This window comes from Balaenoptera ricei, chromosome 8, assembly GCF_028023285.1.
Source record: "Balaenoptera ricei isolate mBalRic1 chromosome 8, mBalRic1.hap2, whole genome shotgun sequence".
In the NCBI taxonomy this organism is placed as follows: Eukaryota; Metazoa; Chordata; class Mammalia; order Artiodactyla; family Balaenopteridae; genus Balaenoptera; species Balaenoptera ricei.
In genome coordinates, this window is record NC_082646.1 from 77,372,620 (window position 1) to 77,390,393 (window position 17,774).

Sequence of the window (17,774 nt, forward strand, 5' to 3'; positions counted from 1 at the left end):
TAGAACTGTAAGGACGGTATACTGCCACTCATGTTAGAAAAATGGGAAAAAAGAATATATTCATATTTGGTTTTATAGCATAAAAACGTCTGGAAGAAAGGATAGTCTTTATCAAATGAGGCTGAAACAATTGGACATCCTTATGCAAAAAAAAAAAAAAACAAAACCCAAAACAAAACAAAACTTTGACAAAGACCTTACCACTTTCACAAAAATTAACTCAAAATGGATCATAAACCTTAATGTGAAATGCAAAATTATCAAACTTCTAGAAGAAAACAAAAGGGAAAATGTACATGACCTTGGGTTTGGTGATGAGTTTTTATATACAACATCAAGTGTATGATTCATGAAAGAAAATGGGTAAATTGAATTTTTACTAAAGCCAAAACCTTGTGCTTTGCAGAAGATACTATTAAGAGAATGAAAAAAGTCAGATTGGGAGAAATATTTGCAAAACATCTGTTAAAAAAGTTGTGTCCAAAATATGCAAAGAACTCTTAAAACCCAACAGAAACAACCCAGGTAAAAAATGGGCCAAATATGTGGACAGACACTTCACCAAAGATGTGTAAATGACAAATAAGCATATGAAAAGATGCTCAATATCATTGTCATTAGGGAAATCCAAATTAAATATGAGATACCATTACACACTGATTAGAATGGCTAAAATCCAAAAAACCTGCCAACACCAATTGCTGACAAGCATGTATAGCAGTAGGAACTCTCATTCATTGCTGGTGGAAATGTAATATAGTACAGCCACTTTGGAAAACAGTTGGATAATATCTTACAAAGCTAAACACAGTCTTCACTATACAAGCCAGCACTCACATTCCTAGATATTTACCCAGTTGACTTGGAAACTTATTTTCACACAAAAACCTGCACACAAATGTTACTAAGCTGCTTTATTCATAATCACCTAAAAGAAGCAACTAAAATATCCTTCAGTAGGTGAATGGATAAGTAAACTATGGTACATCTATATAATGGGATACTCTTCAGTGCTAAAATAGGAATGAACTATCAAGTCATGCAAAAATATGAATTAATCTTAAATGCGTATTTAATATTCCTGGTAAAGGAATCCAGTCTGAAAAGGCTACATACTGTATGGTTTCATTTATATGACATTCTGGAAAAGGCAAAAAAAGGAGGTGATAAACAGGTCAGTGATTTCCAGGGATTTGAGGGTTGGGGGAGAGTTGAATAGGTAAAGTACAGAGGACTTTTACAGGTAGTGGAGCTATTGTGTATGATACTCTAATGGTAGATACACGACACTGTACATTTGTCAAAACTCATAGAAATCTATAGCACAAAGGTGAACCTTAACGTATGCATATTTAAAAAAACTATTCAGGGGATCAGGGGATCCCAGGATGGAATGCAGAATGTGACTTAACAATCTAACTGTATTACAAATGTGTGAAACAACCTCAGTAAAAAGGGAGTTGGAGAAAAAGTTGCTGACCTTAGTAACTTTGGAAACAAGTGGAGTCTGTAAGACTAAAGACCAAAGGAACTTTATATGGATGTTTCACTCTAGTTGAAAGTTGCTGACATGAGGGTGTGGGTTAACAATTCTGCAATCACTATACATGTATGCTAGACGTGAATAATTAAGTAAATGGATGGTGGATTGTGGGAGGTTACATACAGATAACTATGGGGAAGAGACTGGAATGATCCATATGGTAATGCATTAAAGTTTGACATCAATATAAACTCGTGCTTAGCTTAATTTAGATGCAGATACATAATATAGAAATATTTATGGATATGTGGTATAATAACCAGTGTATATACACATATTTCTTTGTTCTATTAGCACAGAGGACCTAAAAGCAACAGTACCCCAGTAGTAATGAGCACACCAAGAGCTCAGATCTTGGTTTCAAAACCATTCTCCAATAAAAACAACCAGGTCTCCTTGCAGAAATGGCTGATTTTAGGACTGGGCCAGAAAATACATAAGACAAGGCTTGAGCATCTTGTAGTACCAGAAGCCAAGGAAGTGCTCAAAATGAAACAAAACCAAGAAACCACAAATGATGGGAATATGTTTAAGGGGCATAGGAGCCAAATGAAAGAACTTCCAATGGCTAAAGCTGGAAAAATTTAAGGACGAAGTAAACTAATACTGGATAATAACCCAAAGTATAAAGTGATAACCCATGAGTTATTTATTTACTGTTATAAATAAATGATTGAATAAATAGATGGAGAGAACAGACCTCCCTTGCAGTAGAATTCCACATAATGTATGTAGATGCTCCTCCCTCAAAGAAATGGAGCTTAACTCTCCACTCCTTAAAGTGTGGACTGCACAGAGGGACTTCCTTCCAAAGAACACAGTAGGGATAGGGAGGGAGGGGGAAGACTAACTTTACAGTGGAGAAACCTAACACACTACTCAGCCAGGTAGGGGAACAGCAAGGTTAAGATCAACAGTAATAAGTCATATCGACGGTATGATTCCTTGATATGGTATGAGAATTTACCTCTGTGGCCTTCCTTCCAAAAATCCAAACCTAAGTCTAAGCATGAGAAAAACATTAGACAAATCCCAGTTGGGGGAAATTTTACAAAATATCAGTACTCCTTAAAATTCTCAAGGGCAAAAGGCAAGTCTAAATGGTCACAGCTAAAAGGAATCTAATGAGACATGATAACTGAGTAATGCCGTATCCTGGATGGGATCATGGAATAAAAAAAAGGATATTAGGTAAAAACTAAGGCAATCTGACTAAGACATAGACTTTAGTTAATAATAATGTATCAATATGGTTCATTAATTGTGATAAATGTACCTACTATATGAATGTAAGTTGTTAATAATAGAGGAAACTGGCTATGGGATATATATGGCCTCTGCGGTATCTTTGCAGTTTTTCTGAAAATCTGACTATTGTTAAAAAGTTTATTTAAAAACTTTGGAAGGATACACAGGAAACTGTTAACAGTGGTTGCCTGTGAGGGGTGTTTGGTGCTGGGAAGATGGAGCATAGGATGGAAGGGAAATACTTCATTGAGTACCTGAAAGATATTTATTTAACATCTTTATTGGAGTATAATTGCTTTACAATGGTGTTAGTTTCTGCTGTATAACAAAGTGAATCAGCTATACATACACATGTTATCCCTATATCTCCTCCCTCTTGCATCTCCCTCCCACTCTCCCTATCCGACCTCTCTAGGTGGACACAAAGCACCGAGCTGATATCCCTGTGCGATGTGGCTGCTTCCCACTAGCTATCGATTTTACGTTTAGTAGTGTATATATGTCCATGCCACTCTCTCACTTCGTCCCAGCTTACCCTTCCCCCTCCCCATGTCCTCAAGTCCATTCTCTACGTTTGCGTCTTTATTCCTGTCCTGCCCCTAGGTTCTTCAGAACCTTTTTATTTTATATTTTTAGATTCCATATATATGTGTTAGCATACTGTATTTGTTTTTCTCTTTCTGACTTACTTCATTCTGTATGACAGACTCTAGGTCCATCCACCTCACTACAAATAACTCAAGTTCATTTCTTTTTATGGCTGAGTAATATTCCATTGTATATATGTGCCACATCTTCTTTATCCATTCATCTGTCGATGGACACTTGGGTTGCTTCCATGTCCTGGCTATTGTAAATAGAGCTGTGGTGAATATTGTGGTACATGACTCTTTTTGAATTTTGGTTTTCCCAGGGTATATGCCCAGTAGTGGGATTGCTGGGTCATATGGGAGTTCTATTTTTAGTTTTTTAAGGAACCTCCTTACTGTTCTCCATAGTGGCTGTATCAATTTACATTCCCACCAACAGTGCAAGAGGGTTCCCTTTTCTCCACACCCTCTCCAACATTTATTGTTTGTAGATTTTTTGATCACGGCCATTCTGCCTGGTGTGAGGTGATACCTCATTGTAGTTTTGATTTGCATTTCTTTAATGATTAGTGATGTTGAGCATCCTTTCATGTGTTTGTTGGCAATCTGTATATCTTCTTTGGAGAAATGTCTGTTAAGGTCTTCTGCCCATTTTTGGATTGGGTGGTTTGTTTTTTTGATATTGAGCTGCATGAGCTGCTTGTAAATTTTGGAGATTAATCCTTTGTCAGTTGCTTCGTTTGCAAATATTTTCTCCCATTCTGAGGGTTGTCTTTTGGTCTTGTTTATGGTTTCCTTTGCTGTGCAAAAGCTTTTAAGTTTCATTAGGTCCTATTTGTTTATTTGTGTTTTTATTTCCATTTCTCTAGGAGGTGGGTCAAAAAGGATCTTACTGTGATTTATGTCATAGAGTGTTCTGCCTATGTTTTCCTCTAAGAGTTTGATAGTGTCTGGCCTTACATTTAGGTCTTTAATCAATTTTGAGTTTATTTTTGTGTATGGTTTTTAGGGAGTGTTCTAATTTCATTCTTTTACATGTAGCTGTCCATTTTTCCCAGCACCACTAATTGAAGAGGCTGTCTTTTCTCCATTGTATATTCTTGCCTCCTTTATCAAAAATAAGGTGACCATATGTGCATGGGTTTATCTCTGGGCTTTCTATCCTGTTCCATTGATCTATGTTTCTGTTTTTGTGCCAGTACCATACTGTCTTGATGGCTGTAGCTTTGTAGCATAGTCCGAAGTCTGGGAGCCTGATTACTCCAGCTTCGTTTTTCTTTCTCAAGATTGCTTTGGCTATTCAGGGTCTTTTGTATTTCCATACAAATTATGAAGTGTTTTGTTCTAGTTCTGTGAAAAATGCCATTGGTAGTTTGATAGGGATTGCATTGAATCTGTAGATTGCTTTGGGTAGTATAGTCATTTTCACAATGTTGATTCTTCCAATCCAAGAACATGGTATTTCTCTCCATCTGTTTGTATTGTCTTTAAATTCTTTCATCAGTGTCTTATAGTTTTCTGCATACAGGTCTTTTGTCTCCTTTGGTAGGTTTATTCCTAGGTATTTTATATTTTTTGTTGCATTGAGAGTGTTTCCTTAATTTCTCTTTCAGATTTTTCGTCATTAGTGTATAGGAATGCAAGAGATTTCTGTGCATTAATTTTGCATCCTGCTACTTTACCAAATTCATTGATTAGTTCTGCTAGTTTTATGGTAGCATCTTTAGGATTCTCTGTGTATAGTATCATGTCATCTGCAAACAGTGACAGTTTTACTTCTTCTTTTCTGATTTGTATTCCTTTTATTTCTTTTTCTTCTCTGATTGCTGTGGCTAACACTTCCAAAACTATGTTGAATAATAGTAGTGAGAGTGGGCAACCTTGTCTTGTTCCTGATCTTAGTGGAAATGGTTTCAGTTTTTCACCATTGAGGATGATGTTGGCTGTGGGCTTGTCATATATGACCTTTGTTATGTTGAGGTAAGTTCCCTCTATGGCTACTTTCTGGAGGGTTTTTATCATAAATGGATGTTGATTTTTGTCAAAAGCTTTTTCTGCATCTGTTGAGATGATCATATTGCTTTACTCCTTCGATTTGTTAATATGGTGTATCACATTGATTGATTTGCGTATATTGAAGAATCCTTGCATTCCTGGGATAAACCCCACTTGATCATGGTGTATGATCCTTTTAATGTGCTGTTGGATTCCATTTGCTAGTAGTTTGTTGAGGATTTTTCATCTATGTTCATCAGTGATATTGGCCTGTAGTTTTCTTTTTTTGTGACATCTTTGTCTGGTTTTGGTATCAGGATGATGGTGGCCTCATAGAATGAGTTTGGGAGTGTTCCTCCCTCTGCTATATTTTGGAAGAGTTTGAGAAGGATAGGTGTTAGCTCTTCTCTAAATGTTTGACAGAATTCTCCTGTGAAGCCATCTGGTCCTGGGCTTTTGTTTTTTGGAAGATTTTTCATCACAGTTTCAATTTCAGTGCTTGTGATTGGTCTGATTATATTTTCTATTTCTTCCTGGTTCAGTCTTGGAAGACTGTGCATTTCTAAGAATTTGTCCATTTCTTCCAGGTTGTCCATTTTATTGGCATATAGTTGCTTGTAGTAATCTCTCATGATCCTTTGTATTTCTGCAGTGTCAGTTGTTACTTCTCCTTTTTCATTTCTATATCTATTGATTTGAGCCTTCTCCCTTTGTTTCTTGATGAGTCTGGCTGATGGTTTATCAATTTTGTTTATCTTCTCAAAGATACTTATTTTTGAACTATAAAAATAAAATTCAACAGAATTAAGAAAACTGAAGACTTTATATTTCTTGTCTGAGAACAATAATATTCCTTCTCTTTAAAGTCTTTAGAAAGTTTTTAGAAGTTTGGAAAGTACTATATTTGTGTTGGCCATTACTACAACTACTACTCTTACTATGTAGAAACATCTTAATTTTGAATTCCTGGAGATCTGGAGCTATACCTTAAGTTTAAGGTAAGATACAGCTGTGTGGTTCTAAGCTCCATGCCTTGGGCTGGGTTGCTTAAGAAGTATTTATATTTGACTGTATTTGGAGGCCTTTAGTCAAATGCTGACAATCGTTGTCCCCTTTCTTAGCTCATTGGTTGCTGTGAACTTTTTAATTTTTTTAAATTAAAAAAATTTTATCTTAACTTTCCAAGGTTCCGTGTCTTTTCTCCTGGTTCTCCGTATCTGGGAAAGTTAGAAGCCAGCCTTTCCTTCATTAAGAATAGCATGCCTACTCCCATGATTTTTAAGACTGTCATGGAACTGTTGTGAATAGGGGTAAAGAACCTTATTTTTACATTTCATTTCACAGTAAATGTTTTATTTTCAATAATGGAGGCAGTTTGTAGTTGCTGTCACCATTAGTTTCTTGCTAGATGTTTGCTAAGAGGATCGAGTACAGAAGTAATATGTAAGTTTACAACTGCAAATAAAATCATGATGTCAAATCTAAACAAGGGAAGGGGGGGTAGGGCAGAGAAACATTCTTTCTGAGAAAAAGCAGGATGTGGACTCTTTTATCAGCATCACCCTTCTATGAGGCTGTTTGTTTCCATGTTTGCAGAAAGAAGTAAGTGGACACTAGGCACTTTGTAAGGTGACTTCCAAATGTTATGTCATTTTTTTTCCTTAAAAGAAACCTGTGAGGCATATTATTTTCTACTGGATGAAGAAAAGGAGGCTTAGAGAAAGGATGTATCTTGTCTACATTTACACAGGGATTAAATGGCTGCGTCAGGGATTGAACACAAGCTGGCTAGATTCTGAAGCCCCTCGTATACTAGGCATGTTTTTTCTGGTGTCTGTCCTCTTTCTACTACACACATTGCTGTGAATAAAGGAGACAGAAGTTGGTATTAATGGAAGTTTGTCCAGATAAATTAGGATTATCCTTTAACTTGGTAACTTTATAGACTGGAAGAGAACTTGGGGCTAGAACCCATAGAAGATACCTGATTTATAAAAGGACCACCGAGGTGACCACTTCATTTCACTGAACATGTTGTTTGAGGCCAAAATGTTGGGACTTGATACAAGAAAAATAATGGGTTGGTGAGAAAGATACCAATGTATTCCTTCAGTATTTATTTCTTTAAATAACTACTGAAAATGATGCATTTTAAAAGATATGATTTATTGATACTCTTTCCATTGCATTTTCTGGGCAGAATTCCATTTTTTATGTTAGAAGAAAATGCATAGTTATAAGTCTGCGGGGCTGTAAGCAGAAAATTAACAATTTGAGATTTGTTCATGTGGCCAATAGCCCCAGGCATTTAGTAGGGACATACCTAAAAGATAGTTTCAATTTTTAAAGGTGTAAAACCTGTATACCTGAAGTTAGAGTGTTCCAGTTTTGGTAACAGATCATCCCCAAACTTACTACGTTCACAGATTTTGTGGGTCAGGACTTTGGACAGTATCCGGAGAGGGATGGCTTGTCTCTATTCCACAATATTTGTGGCTTCAGTTGGGAAGAGTGGACAGCTGGGGGAAACCATCTGGATGGGTTCTCACTCATATGTCTCGTATTTTTACTGGTGGCTGGCTGGGGTCTGTCCTCGTAGTTGGAGGTGTTGACCAGAGTACCTAGATGTAGTCTCCCCAGTCTGGGCTGGCCTTTCTTACAGCATGATGGCATCAGGGGTGTCAGGGTTCTTACACAGTGACTCAGATCTTCAAGCTCAAGTGTTCTAGCAAATGAGATAGAAACTGCGCCATGTTTCATGACCCAGTCTGGGAAGTCATCAGACATCACTTTTGCCCTTAAAGCACTGAGAAGCCTACCTAGATTCCAGGGGAGGGGACATAGATCCCTCCTTTCAATTGGAAACAAGTCAAGGTTGCGTTGTAGAAGACCACATGAGATGGGCGATACCATTGTGGCTATTTTTGGGAAGATATCATTTGCCCAACAGAATATTAGGCCATACAATGCGGGTTATCTATCTTATATACTGAAGGTGACTGTATTCATGCCTCCTGTCATTTCTTTCTATTTATAGCCTAGCAATAGCTTCATGTCCATAGTTACTTCTCAGTTTTTTACCTTTCCTCAGTTTCATGTTGCTGTATCTCTCATTAATAAGTCAAGGTAATCTAATAACCTCTAAATCTCTGTGGATTATTAACAATAAAGCTTTATTTTTGTTTAGTGCTTATGGGAGGAATCGTGTTCCTGCTCCCTGCAGTCATTTGAGGATCCAGACTTACTCCATCTAATGACACCACCACCCACTAAGGGCTCTGAATCCTCTATTAGGCCCTCTGCAACTGGCATAGATAAGACACCCATCTCTTAACTGCCTAGTGTTGGTCATTCATATCACCTCTGTTCATGTTTTGTTGGTGACAGCTAGCTAGTCATATGGTCCCCCCTAGACTCAAGGGCACTGAGAAATACAGTCCGGTGTGTGTCCAGGGAGAAAGGCAAGGTGTGAACATTAGCTACATCTGCTACATTTGCCATGTTTGCCATCTCCTGTCCTCTATCCCCCAGGCTGCTAAGGAACCTGGAGCCTAAGCATTGCCAGAAAAGTCAAGGGTAGAATGAAACTAACCAAACAACCAATTATTCAGTTTCTTTTAAAGTTTATCAGTTTGCAAAGTAGTATTGGAATTGTAGGAATTTAGACCTGAGATTATTAAAGAATATTTAGTTCAGTGGTTTAAGACTATTGACACCATGATTTCCTCATGGTGTTTGGAAGCAGATTGCTTTCATCCAAACAAACTTATGGGAAACTCCAATTTATATAACAGAGAAGAGTGAAGCTGCTCTGGTAAAAAGAGGTTGAATCCCCATCCTTTTCCTCTGTGCTAGCCCCTAAGGCTTTTCCAAGGAATCCTAGGGCTCTGTGGATCAGATCTAATCACTTTCTGTAACAGACATGAGAAACCGGGGCACAGAGAGGCAGAGACATATTTACCAAAGATTACATGGCTTGTCTATAGCAGATTGAAGGTTGAAATCATGTCTTGGTATCCTTGGACCAGTGCTCTTTTTATTATTATTTACTTAAAAATTGTGCCATTGCCTCTTTTCAGTACACATAGTCCTTGAGCCCCTGGCCTGAGGTAGAACATAATATACCTTCCTGGTATTTTTGGCTTCTTCTCTTCATTATCCCAGCAGTGGGCAAAGGGCCAGGAGAGGGAAAAGAGCTTCTCTAGGAATAGCTGTAGCATTTCTCTCTGTAGATGATGATTTCCTCATAGTGTGAGGAATGGGAGCTTGCACTTGAGTCCATCTGTTGATGGACATTTAGGTTGCTTCCATGTCTTGGCTACTGTAAATAGTGCTGCTACGAACATTGGGGTGCATGTATGATTTCCTCATGGTGTGAGAAATGGGGGGATGCCGTGGCATCGTGGGGACCAGGGATGGGGGCTGCCTGAATTCACTTGCCCTCTGACCCTGATAGGGTCATGTCACTGTATCTGAAGGGGAGCACAGTGTGGTGGAAACAACATGGGCTCTGGAATTCAGCAGACCTGGATTTAAATCTTAGGAGTAATGTGACTTGGGGCAAGGTATTTTCTCATTTGAGCCTCAGTTTCCATACTTCTCATGTGAATATAATTACTGGCATTGAAGATTGTTGGCAGAATTAGAGGTAATATACTTGAAGCCTCATTACACAGTAGAAAGTAATGGGATGTTGCCATTGGGACCTTCCACTTGGTGTCTGTCAGACCCACGTTTAAGTCATAGTTCTGTCACCTGTATGAGCTTCAAATCTTAAATTTCTTTTCCGTAAAGTGAGGTAGTGGTTAAAAGCGTGGACTTGGGAGGCTGCATAAAGCAGGAACCTTGGAGCCAGACTATTCCCATTGGAATCCTAGTTTTGCTCTTACCTAGCTGTGTAGCCTTGGGAAAGTTATTGAATCTGTGTCTTGGTTCCATCTTCTATGAAATGGGGATGGTAATAGTTGGTAATATTTGAGGTTGCAGTGAAGATTAAATAAGTAAATATTTGTAGAATAGTGCCTGGTGCATAATGCTGAGGAAGTGTCTGTTAAAGCAAATAACAAATAGATAAATGCCTCATAGGATGCGGTGGAGATTATTTTGATATGAAATATAAAGACCTATAGTCATTTTCTGGTAATAAGCACCATAGTATTGACTATTATTATTTTTTAACGGAAATATAGTTGATTTATAATGTGTTAGTTTCAGATGTACAGCAGTGATTCAGTTATACATAGATATATCTGTTTTTCAGATTCTTTTCCATTATAGGTTATTACAAGATAGTGAATATAGTTCCCTGTACTATACAGTAGGTCCTTGTTTATCTATTTTGTGTATAGTAGCTTGTATCTGCTAATCCCCAAATCCTAATTTATCCTTCTCCTCCCTTTCCCCTTTGATAACCGTAAGATTGACTTTTATGTCTGTGAGTCTATTTCTGTTTTGTTAATAAATTCATTTGTATCATTTTTTTTAAGATTCCATATGTAAGTGATATCATGTGATATTTGTCTTTGTCTGACTGACTTCACTTAGTATGAAAATCTTTAGGTCCATCCATGTTGCTGCAAATGGCATTATCTCATTCTTTTTTAGGGCTAATATCCCATTGTATATATGTATGTATTGTGTGTGTGTGTGTGTGTGTGTGTGTGTGTGTGTACACACCACGTCTTCTTTATCCATTCATCTGTCGATGGACATTTAGGTTGCTTCCATGTCTTGGTTATTGTAAATAGTCCTGCTATGAACATTGAGGTGCATGTGTCTTTTCGAGTTAGAGTTTTCGTCTTTTCTGGATATATGACCAAGAATCTTGCTTGGCTATTATTAAATAAATATTAGCTATATTGTTAAAGGTAGAATTAACCTTTCCTGAGGTCCTACAAAATTCTAGACCGTATGCTAGGAAATTTTTCCTTTAATCATCATTGGTATTTTTCCGGATTTGGGGGAATGGTCCACACAGGTGCTTCCTATACCTGTGATGATTTGTTTCCCCTTACAGAAAGTAGGTAGTGGCCTGCCTGGCTTTTTCCCTGTCTCAATAATCCTGCCAGGGACACACATTGGGTAAGAGTGGAGTTGTTTCCCAGATCCATTTTGCCGTGACCTCCCCACCCAGACTTCCAGGAGGTGGATGTTCAGGGGCACAGGAGAGCTGCTGGAATGTAAGCCACTGCTACAGTGACTCTGGAGCTCTTTGGGGGTGTTAGTTATTTCTCCAGTAGTCAATATATATATCCTTGTGGAATCGCTGGAAAAGAGACTTTTTCTTACAAACTTTTTGTCTTTACTAATGAATTAGCACTGGATACCATTTTATTTTATTTATTTATTTATTTAGTCGCGCCACTAGGCTTGTGGGATCTTAGTTCCCCGACCAGGGATCGAACCTGGACCCACGACAGTGAAAGCGCTGAGTCTTAACCACTGGACCGCCAGGGAATTTCTTGATACCATTTTAAAATTAACTTTTGCTGTTTTCATCCTAGTATATGGAAAAACACATTCATCCAGCAATAACCACTTCAACATTTTGACTGTGTGTAGTTATCTTGTCGGTCTATCTAATATTCTCAAGAAATGGATTCCTTGGTATAAGTTTTCAGGAAAATGACAAATATTTTAATAAAAATAACTTTGTTGATCTTAATCTATTTATGTCATTTGGAATTATTGTTCCTAAATTTTATTTATGAATATAGCATGGGATTCAGGTAGTCTTGTGAAATTTGACTTCGGTTCATAATAACTGATTGTTTTTAATACTCAAGGGTGGGCTTTGGAGAATTATTCATGCTGATTCTGGATAGGGTCCGCCTAGCACTTAAGCAAGGGCTTAGGTTGTAGAAAATTGAGCTGTGTAAGTACAGGATGGGAATGATTCACCCTCATAGCATCTTGTATCAAAGGACTTGTAGTGTTAGATGTTTGGAAGTCAGTGTCAGCATTAGGATGCAGTCAGAGTTGTGCACAGCCCAGAGGAGGAGTCTTTATTCCTGGATGCTGTATTTACGGCGGAAACTGATCCATTTTACCATACCTAGATCATGGTGACCAAGGTGGGGAAGGATCTGGAAAGAGGAGTTAAGACAGCATCCTTGACCAGGAAGGCCTCAGTCTGGGTGGGGGACAGGAGTATAAAAGATAGAGCTGGGGATGCTTGGTCTGAAAGAGAAAACTTTGTAGTGACTGTCCTTGCTGTTTTCAAATATTTGAAGGATGCACAGGTTTTTCTGGGAGCCAAGGCAGTTCAGTAGAACAGCACACTTGGCTGAGGTCCCAGGCTAAGGGGAGAACTGTTGCTCACAAAATCTGGCTGGTAACGTTATCACCCATACAGCTGCCCCTTCCTGCAAACTCCCGGGAGGACCCTGAAGCACTTGAGGCCTGAAGAGAGGGGACTGTTCGGGACAGAGAGCTCACTAGACACTGGCTTACCATCTCTTCCGGTGGCCTTCCTTTTCCTGCATGTACCACATGGCTCTTACTCACTTGCTCATAACATCTCCTTCCTCACCATGACTAGTTGGCCAGGAAGTAAAGCAACACCTGGTGTACTCTACCACAGTGCTGCTTACATTTTAATGTGTACGTGAATCATCTGTGGATCTTATTAAAATGCAGATTCTGACTCAAGTGGGTCTTGATTGGGGCCCCATAAGCTGAATTTCCACAGGTCATGATGCTGCTGGTCAGGGGACCATACTTGAGTAACAAGGCTCTACTACAAATCATGAGTCTACCCTTTAGGCTACAGTCAAGCACTGTCAGGCCGAATGACCACCTCCTCCATGTTGCTTTCAGGACTAAGCCGTACATCTGTATTAGCAGAGGGTTACTGCCTGGAAATCCTGCCTTTTTCCCTTCCCAGCACTCATGAAACACTTTAAAAAAAAAAATTTTATTATTTATTTTTGGCTGCATTGGGTCTTCGTTGCTGTGCACGGGCTTTCTCTAGTTGCAGGGAGCGGAGGCTACTCTTTGTTACGGTGCGCAGGCTTCTCATTGCAGTGGCTTCTCTTGTTGTGGAGCACAGACTCTAGGCGCACGGGCTTCAGTAATTGTGGCTCATGGGCTCTAGAATGCAGGCTCAGTAGTTGTGGCGCACGGGCTTAGTTGCTCTGCGGCATGTAGGATCTTCCCGGACCAGGGCTCGAACCCATGTCTCCTGCACTGGCAGGCGGATTCTTAACCACTGCACCACCAGGGAAGTCCCTCATGAAACACTTTTATCCAGATATCACTTAGCCATCTGGTTTCTTTGTCATCTCTAGGGCCACTTCTGCAGTTATCCAACTTTTTTTTTTCTTTTTTTAATTACCTGAGAGCATTCTCAGGCCACAAGATTTGGCCCTGTCTGCAGGCAAGAAATGCTGGGGAATTACTGTCACCTGTAAGCAGTTCTCAACTCTAACATGTTTGTTTTTTTAAAAATTAAACCCATCATCTTGACTTTCATCCAAGTTGTTTGAGATATAGCAGTTTTTGTATATATGCATGATGCTGTCAGATACTTTACCCCAAGACACAAGTATCCATTTGCCTAACATTGGGGCACATTTGTTTTCTCATAACTGTATATTTGTGATTATCCCAAGGTACCCACTTACTCCAATTCATTGCAAAGTGATCTTTAAAAGATCTGTTTATAATACATTGAGCATTTGCTCAATGAGGCCATGACCTCAGGAATAATGATCAAATCTTGTTAAATGTATATGCCTCTCTTTTTCTTTTTCTTTCTTTTTTTTTATGATTCAAGTTATCTGGAGTATTGTTGATTGTCATTGATTGAGGTCGTTTCAACGTCATGTCTCTTCCCCTAGCAGTAGCTTGTTGGTCAAAATAAAGGGATTGAAAGTGTTCTTATGATGTGTTGATCTTGGTACAGTCTCAGGTGTCAGGTCCTACTGCTTTTCCATACAGGAGCTGTGTGGTCTCTGGCAAGGTACTTAATATCTCTGATCATCTGTGAACTCATCTGTAAAATAGTGATGATAATATTTACCTTGAAGAAATTAAATGAGATGTTTATGAAAGCACTTGGCCCATTTCCAGCACATGCCAGTCACTTTTAAAATGACAGCTTTGCCTCCCATTTTTTTCTCTTAGGCCAATTTCTGGCTTTTTTGGAGGGAGGGGCACATATTTTATTTCCTTTTTCACTATTCTCAAAGCATCTTGAGAACAGGATCTGTATTTTAAATTCTATCTTAGCTTTTCACTATGTGTTCAGTCATGACACGAATAAATTAATGAATGACCAGATAATCTCTAAGGTTTTCCTGACCTTTTAAGTCTTCTGATTGTTCGATTCTTCCAGTGTTCTGGCTGCTTAGAAAAAAATTGGGAAATTCTCTTAAAATGAATGTCTTCTATACTAAGGGATTTCCTCCTTAGTAGTCTTAATAAATATGTATTATATTATTACTAGTAAGTATGTACCTGGGCCCAGGAGTCGGCTGCAGTAGTATAAGTAACCTTTTCAATTTGTCATCTTGGGCCTGATTCTTTGTATAGTGCAAATGAGGTAGTCAGAGTCTGGTCTTGATTTTGCTTCCCGGGCAGTGCTCTCTTGGGAAGATCTCTGTGAAAGATGAGCAAGAAATGTGCATTTGTTTTCATGTGACGTGAGATTTGGAAGTTATGCATAATAGAGGCTGAGTTTCATGATATATTCATCTCAGTCCTCATGGAAGATGCATTTTATGTTCTGGTTTAAATGTGCCCAAGCTAGTGGGGTAAGGCCAACTCAACGGATTAGAGGAGAAGCAGTAGGTCCTTGCAGATCTTGGGATTGAACCTGGTTACCTGTCTAGGCGAGTAGTTCTTGAGTTGTCTATATGAATAAGCTGCTGGGAGATAGTGCCAGTTGAGGCCATCTTTACTTCTTTGTCCTGTGCCTCTGAGATGGGCACCAAACTGGTAGAAAGTGCATAGACTGTCACATCTAGACCTGAGTTTAAATCCTGGCTTGGGTATGTTACTTAATTCCAGAATCTCAGTTTTTTTTTTTTTAATATTTCAAAAGGGGTAATATCAGTCTTACAGTTTTTTGTGAGTGATAGATTAGATAGTATATGTCAAACGCCTAGTGCACTGCTTGGCAGTGAGATTGGGCCCTGTGTTGACGATGATCATGGTGACACATTTCAGAAGGGACACGCAGGAGACTAAGTAGGCCTGCCAACCATGAAAGTATCAGCCCTGGTGTGTGACTGAGGAGTGTCCCAAAGTTGGCTGCCTTTTATGACTAAAGTGCAGACGGCAGTGGTGGTGCTAAAAGTTTTTCATGGATCTGGAAAAAGAAGGTAACAATCTGGGGAAAGAAAAACTTAATTGTATGTTTCATTCCATGAAATTTTGAAATACTGATACATATGTGAGTAGCTTCAAACTTTGCTCCCCTATTGATTATCTAAGAGTTGTTCTTCACTTATAGCTTCTTGTCCGGAGGGAAGTAAAAGAAAAAAAAAAGCCTTACTCATCTCTTCTCTGACAGTTTATTTCCATTCTGAACTACGCTTAAGCGACACTGCACCAAGCTTTGCTAATTAGCTTGTGGCCTGTCACTTACAGCGGATCATTCAGTTTCCATTGCAGGGCTTCAAGCTGTCACCGTGAGGGCTCTCAGACAAAAGGTGAATTGGGTTCCATACCGTACAATTGATTGTGGGTTTTGGTTCTTTGCCTCAAGCTGAGCTAATTTTAGATTCTGGGAATCCTGGTAGTAAGTCATGAGGATTGATGATGGCTGTGATATCCAGAAGTAAAATAAAACACATTTTTGTTCTTTACATACAGCTATTTCGAACTAGAGAGCAGTGGTCTGAGGGATGAGATTCGATATCACTACATACATGACGGCAAGCCCAGGACAGAGGCACTTCCGTACCGGATGGCTGACGGACAGTGGCACAAGGTCGCACTGTCAGTTAGTGCCTCCCATCTCCTGCTCCACATCGACTGCAACAGGTATGACTTTGCCTTTGATCTTTCGTGATTGTGCCCTTGAAATTGAGCAATGGGGAAGGGATAAAGCCAACCCCCTCCAAGCCTTGCTGGGAAACAAGCCAAAGGACCCTAATCGTCATTTAACATACCAAAATGGGCCATTAGGCGTGCTGGAATGACCAACTGTAATATGTTAAGAAAACAGTTCATTAAAATGGAAACATATCCGGCAATTAGGAAGAAATGTACAAAAGGTTGATTATAGATGGGGGAATATTAAGTGCACCTCGGTGTACTCCAGGTACCAGCTGGAATTCCGTGGAGCTGTGATCACAGTTAACTGTGATATATTGTTGTTGAGTTCGTTCCACTTGGAAGCGAATGAGCTGGTCTACCTTCGAATGAATCTGAGAAGGCAGTGCTAGTGGAGCAGCTAATCCTATTTGACTTCATCAAGCACAGCTTTTGCTTAAATATTTTTTCCAAATGGCAACTTCTTAAAGAGGCTGTTCTTTGAATCTTTTGGAATTGATGCCTTTTATCCTCTGCAGAGGAATGAGCCTCCCAGCTTGTCAGAGGATGGCGGGACTATTTGGAAGTCGGGGCTTTCACAGGAGGTTGTGGGTTGTGTTGAGAAGGAGATATTGGCTCCTGTGTCCGTCCCTGGGTGGGGAGGTTTACTGCCAGCTGAAGAAAGGACCCTGTTGGTCTCTATTGGATCACTTGTGGCTGGACAGCTGGATGATGGTGGTCAAGGGGAATATTTTGATTTCTCCAGAACCCACTGAAAGTCCTTACGGGTAGTGATCTGAGTCCTATTATAGAGAATTTTTGGTGCTGCAAGGTAGCTATGAATTGTTGGTTTTCATTAATGATACTGTCCAAGTTCAAGTGATTGTTCGGCCACAGAACTTGTTCTCTTGGGCCCAGGATAAGGTACAGGCATGTTGGAGACAGCCTCCCTTCCGGCACCCAATAGAAGGAAGCATAATCCAAGGTCAGTCAGCTCCACACTGCATTTCTGATGAGGTGATACTTCAGTGTACTTGCCATTCCAGCTCTGCAGTCTCTTTTAGAAGAGGACCTGGAGAGGCAGAGAACAGAAACTAGCGTCAGGTTTAAGGGAAGTCCCGCCATCTTAAAGTGAGTCTTGGTACAGTTTGATGTCATCTATTTTGGGCGCTTTCTGGATTTTTCTGAAGAATCATGGCTTCAAGTAGATGTAATGTGTGTGCCTGGACCACGTTTCCATAGAAACCACAAGCTCCTGTTTACCGTGGGCTGGGCAGCCTGGGTAAAGCCAGCCCTCAGTCACTAACTCCACTTCCACTTTCAAGAGCTTATTGGCTCTTTCAATTCTCTAGAACTAAAGTGGCCTGTCAGGGAGCACTCTTGCTCCTCCCTACCCACCACTCATGCTGCCCCAATGG

General features: G+C 39.5%; 1 protein-coding gene across 3 annotated transcripts in view; it reads left to right on the forward strand.

The window, feature by feature from the left end:
- NELL1 (neural EGFL like 1) overlaps positions 1–17,774 on the forward strand; it is an 895,061-nt gene that overhangs the window by 118,565 nt on the left and 758,722 nt on the right. For 2 of the 3 annotated variants that reach the window (XM_059929597.1, XM_059929598.1), the window contains exon 4: positions 16,195–16,365. The exons of the other annotated variant lie outside the window; for it this stretch is intronic. In XM_059929597.1, coding sequence (XP_059785580.1) covers positions 16,195–16,365 — 171 coding nt within the window. The remainder of the gene's footprint in view (positions 1–16,194; positions 16,366–17,774) is intronic. 3 annotated transcript variants of the gene reach the window in all.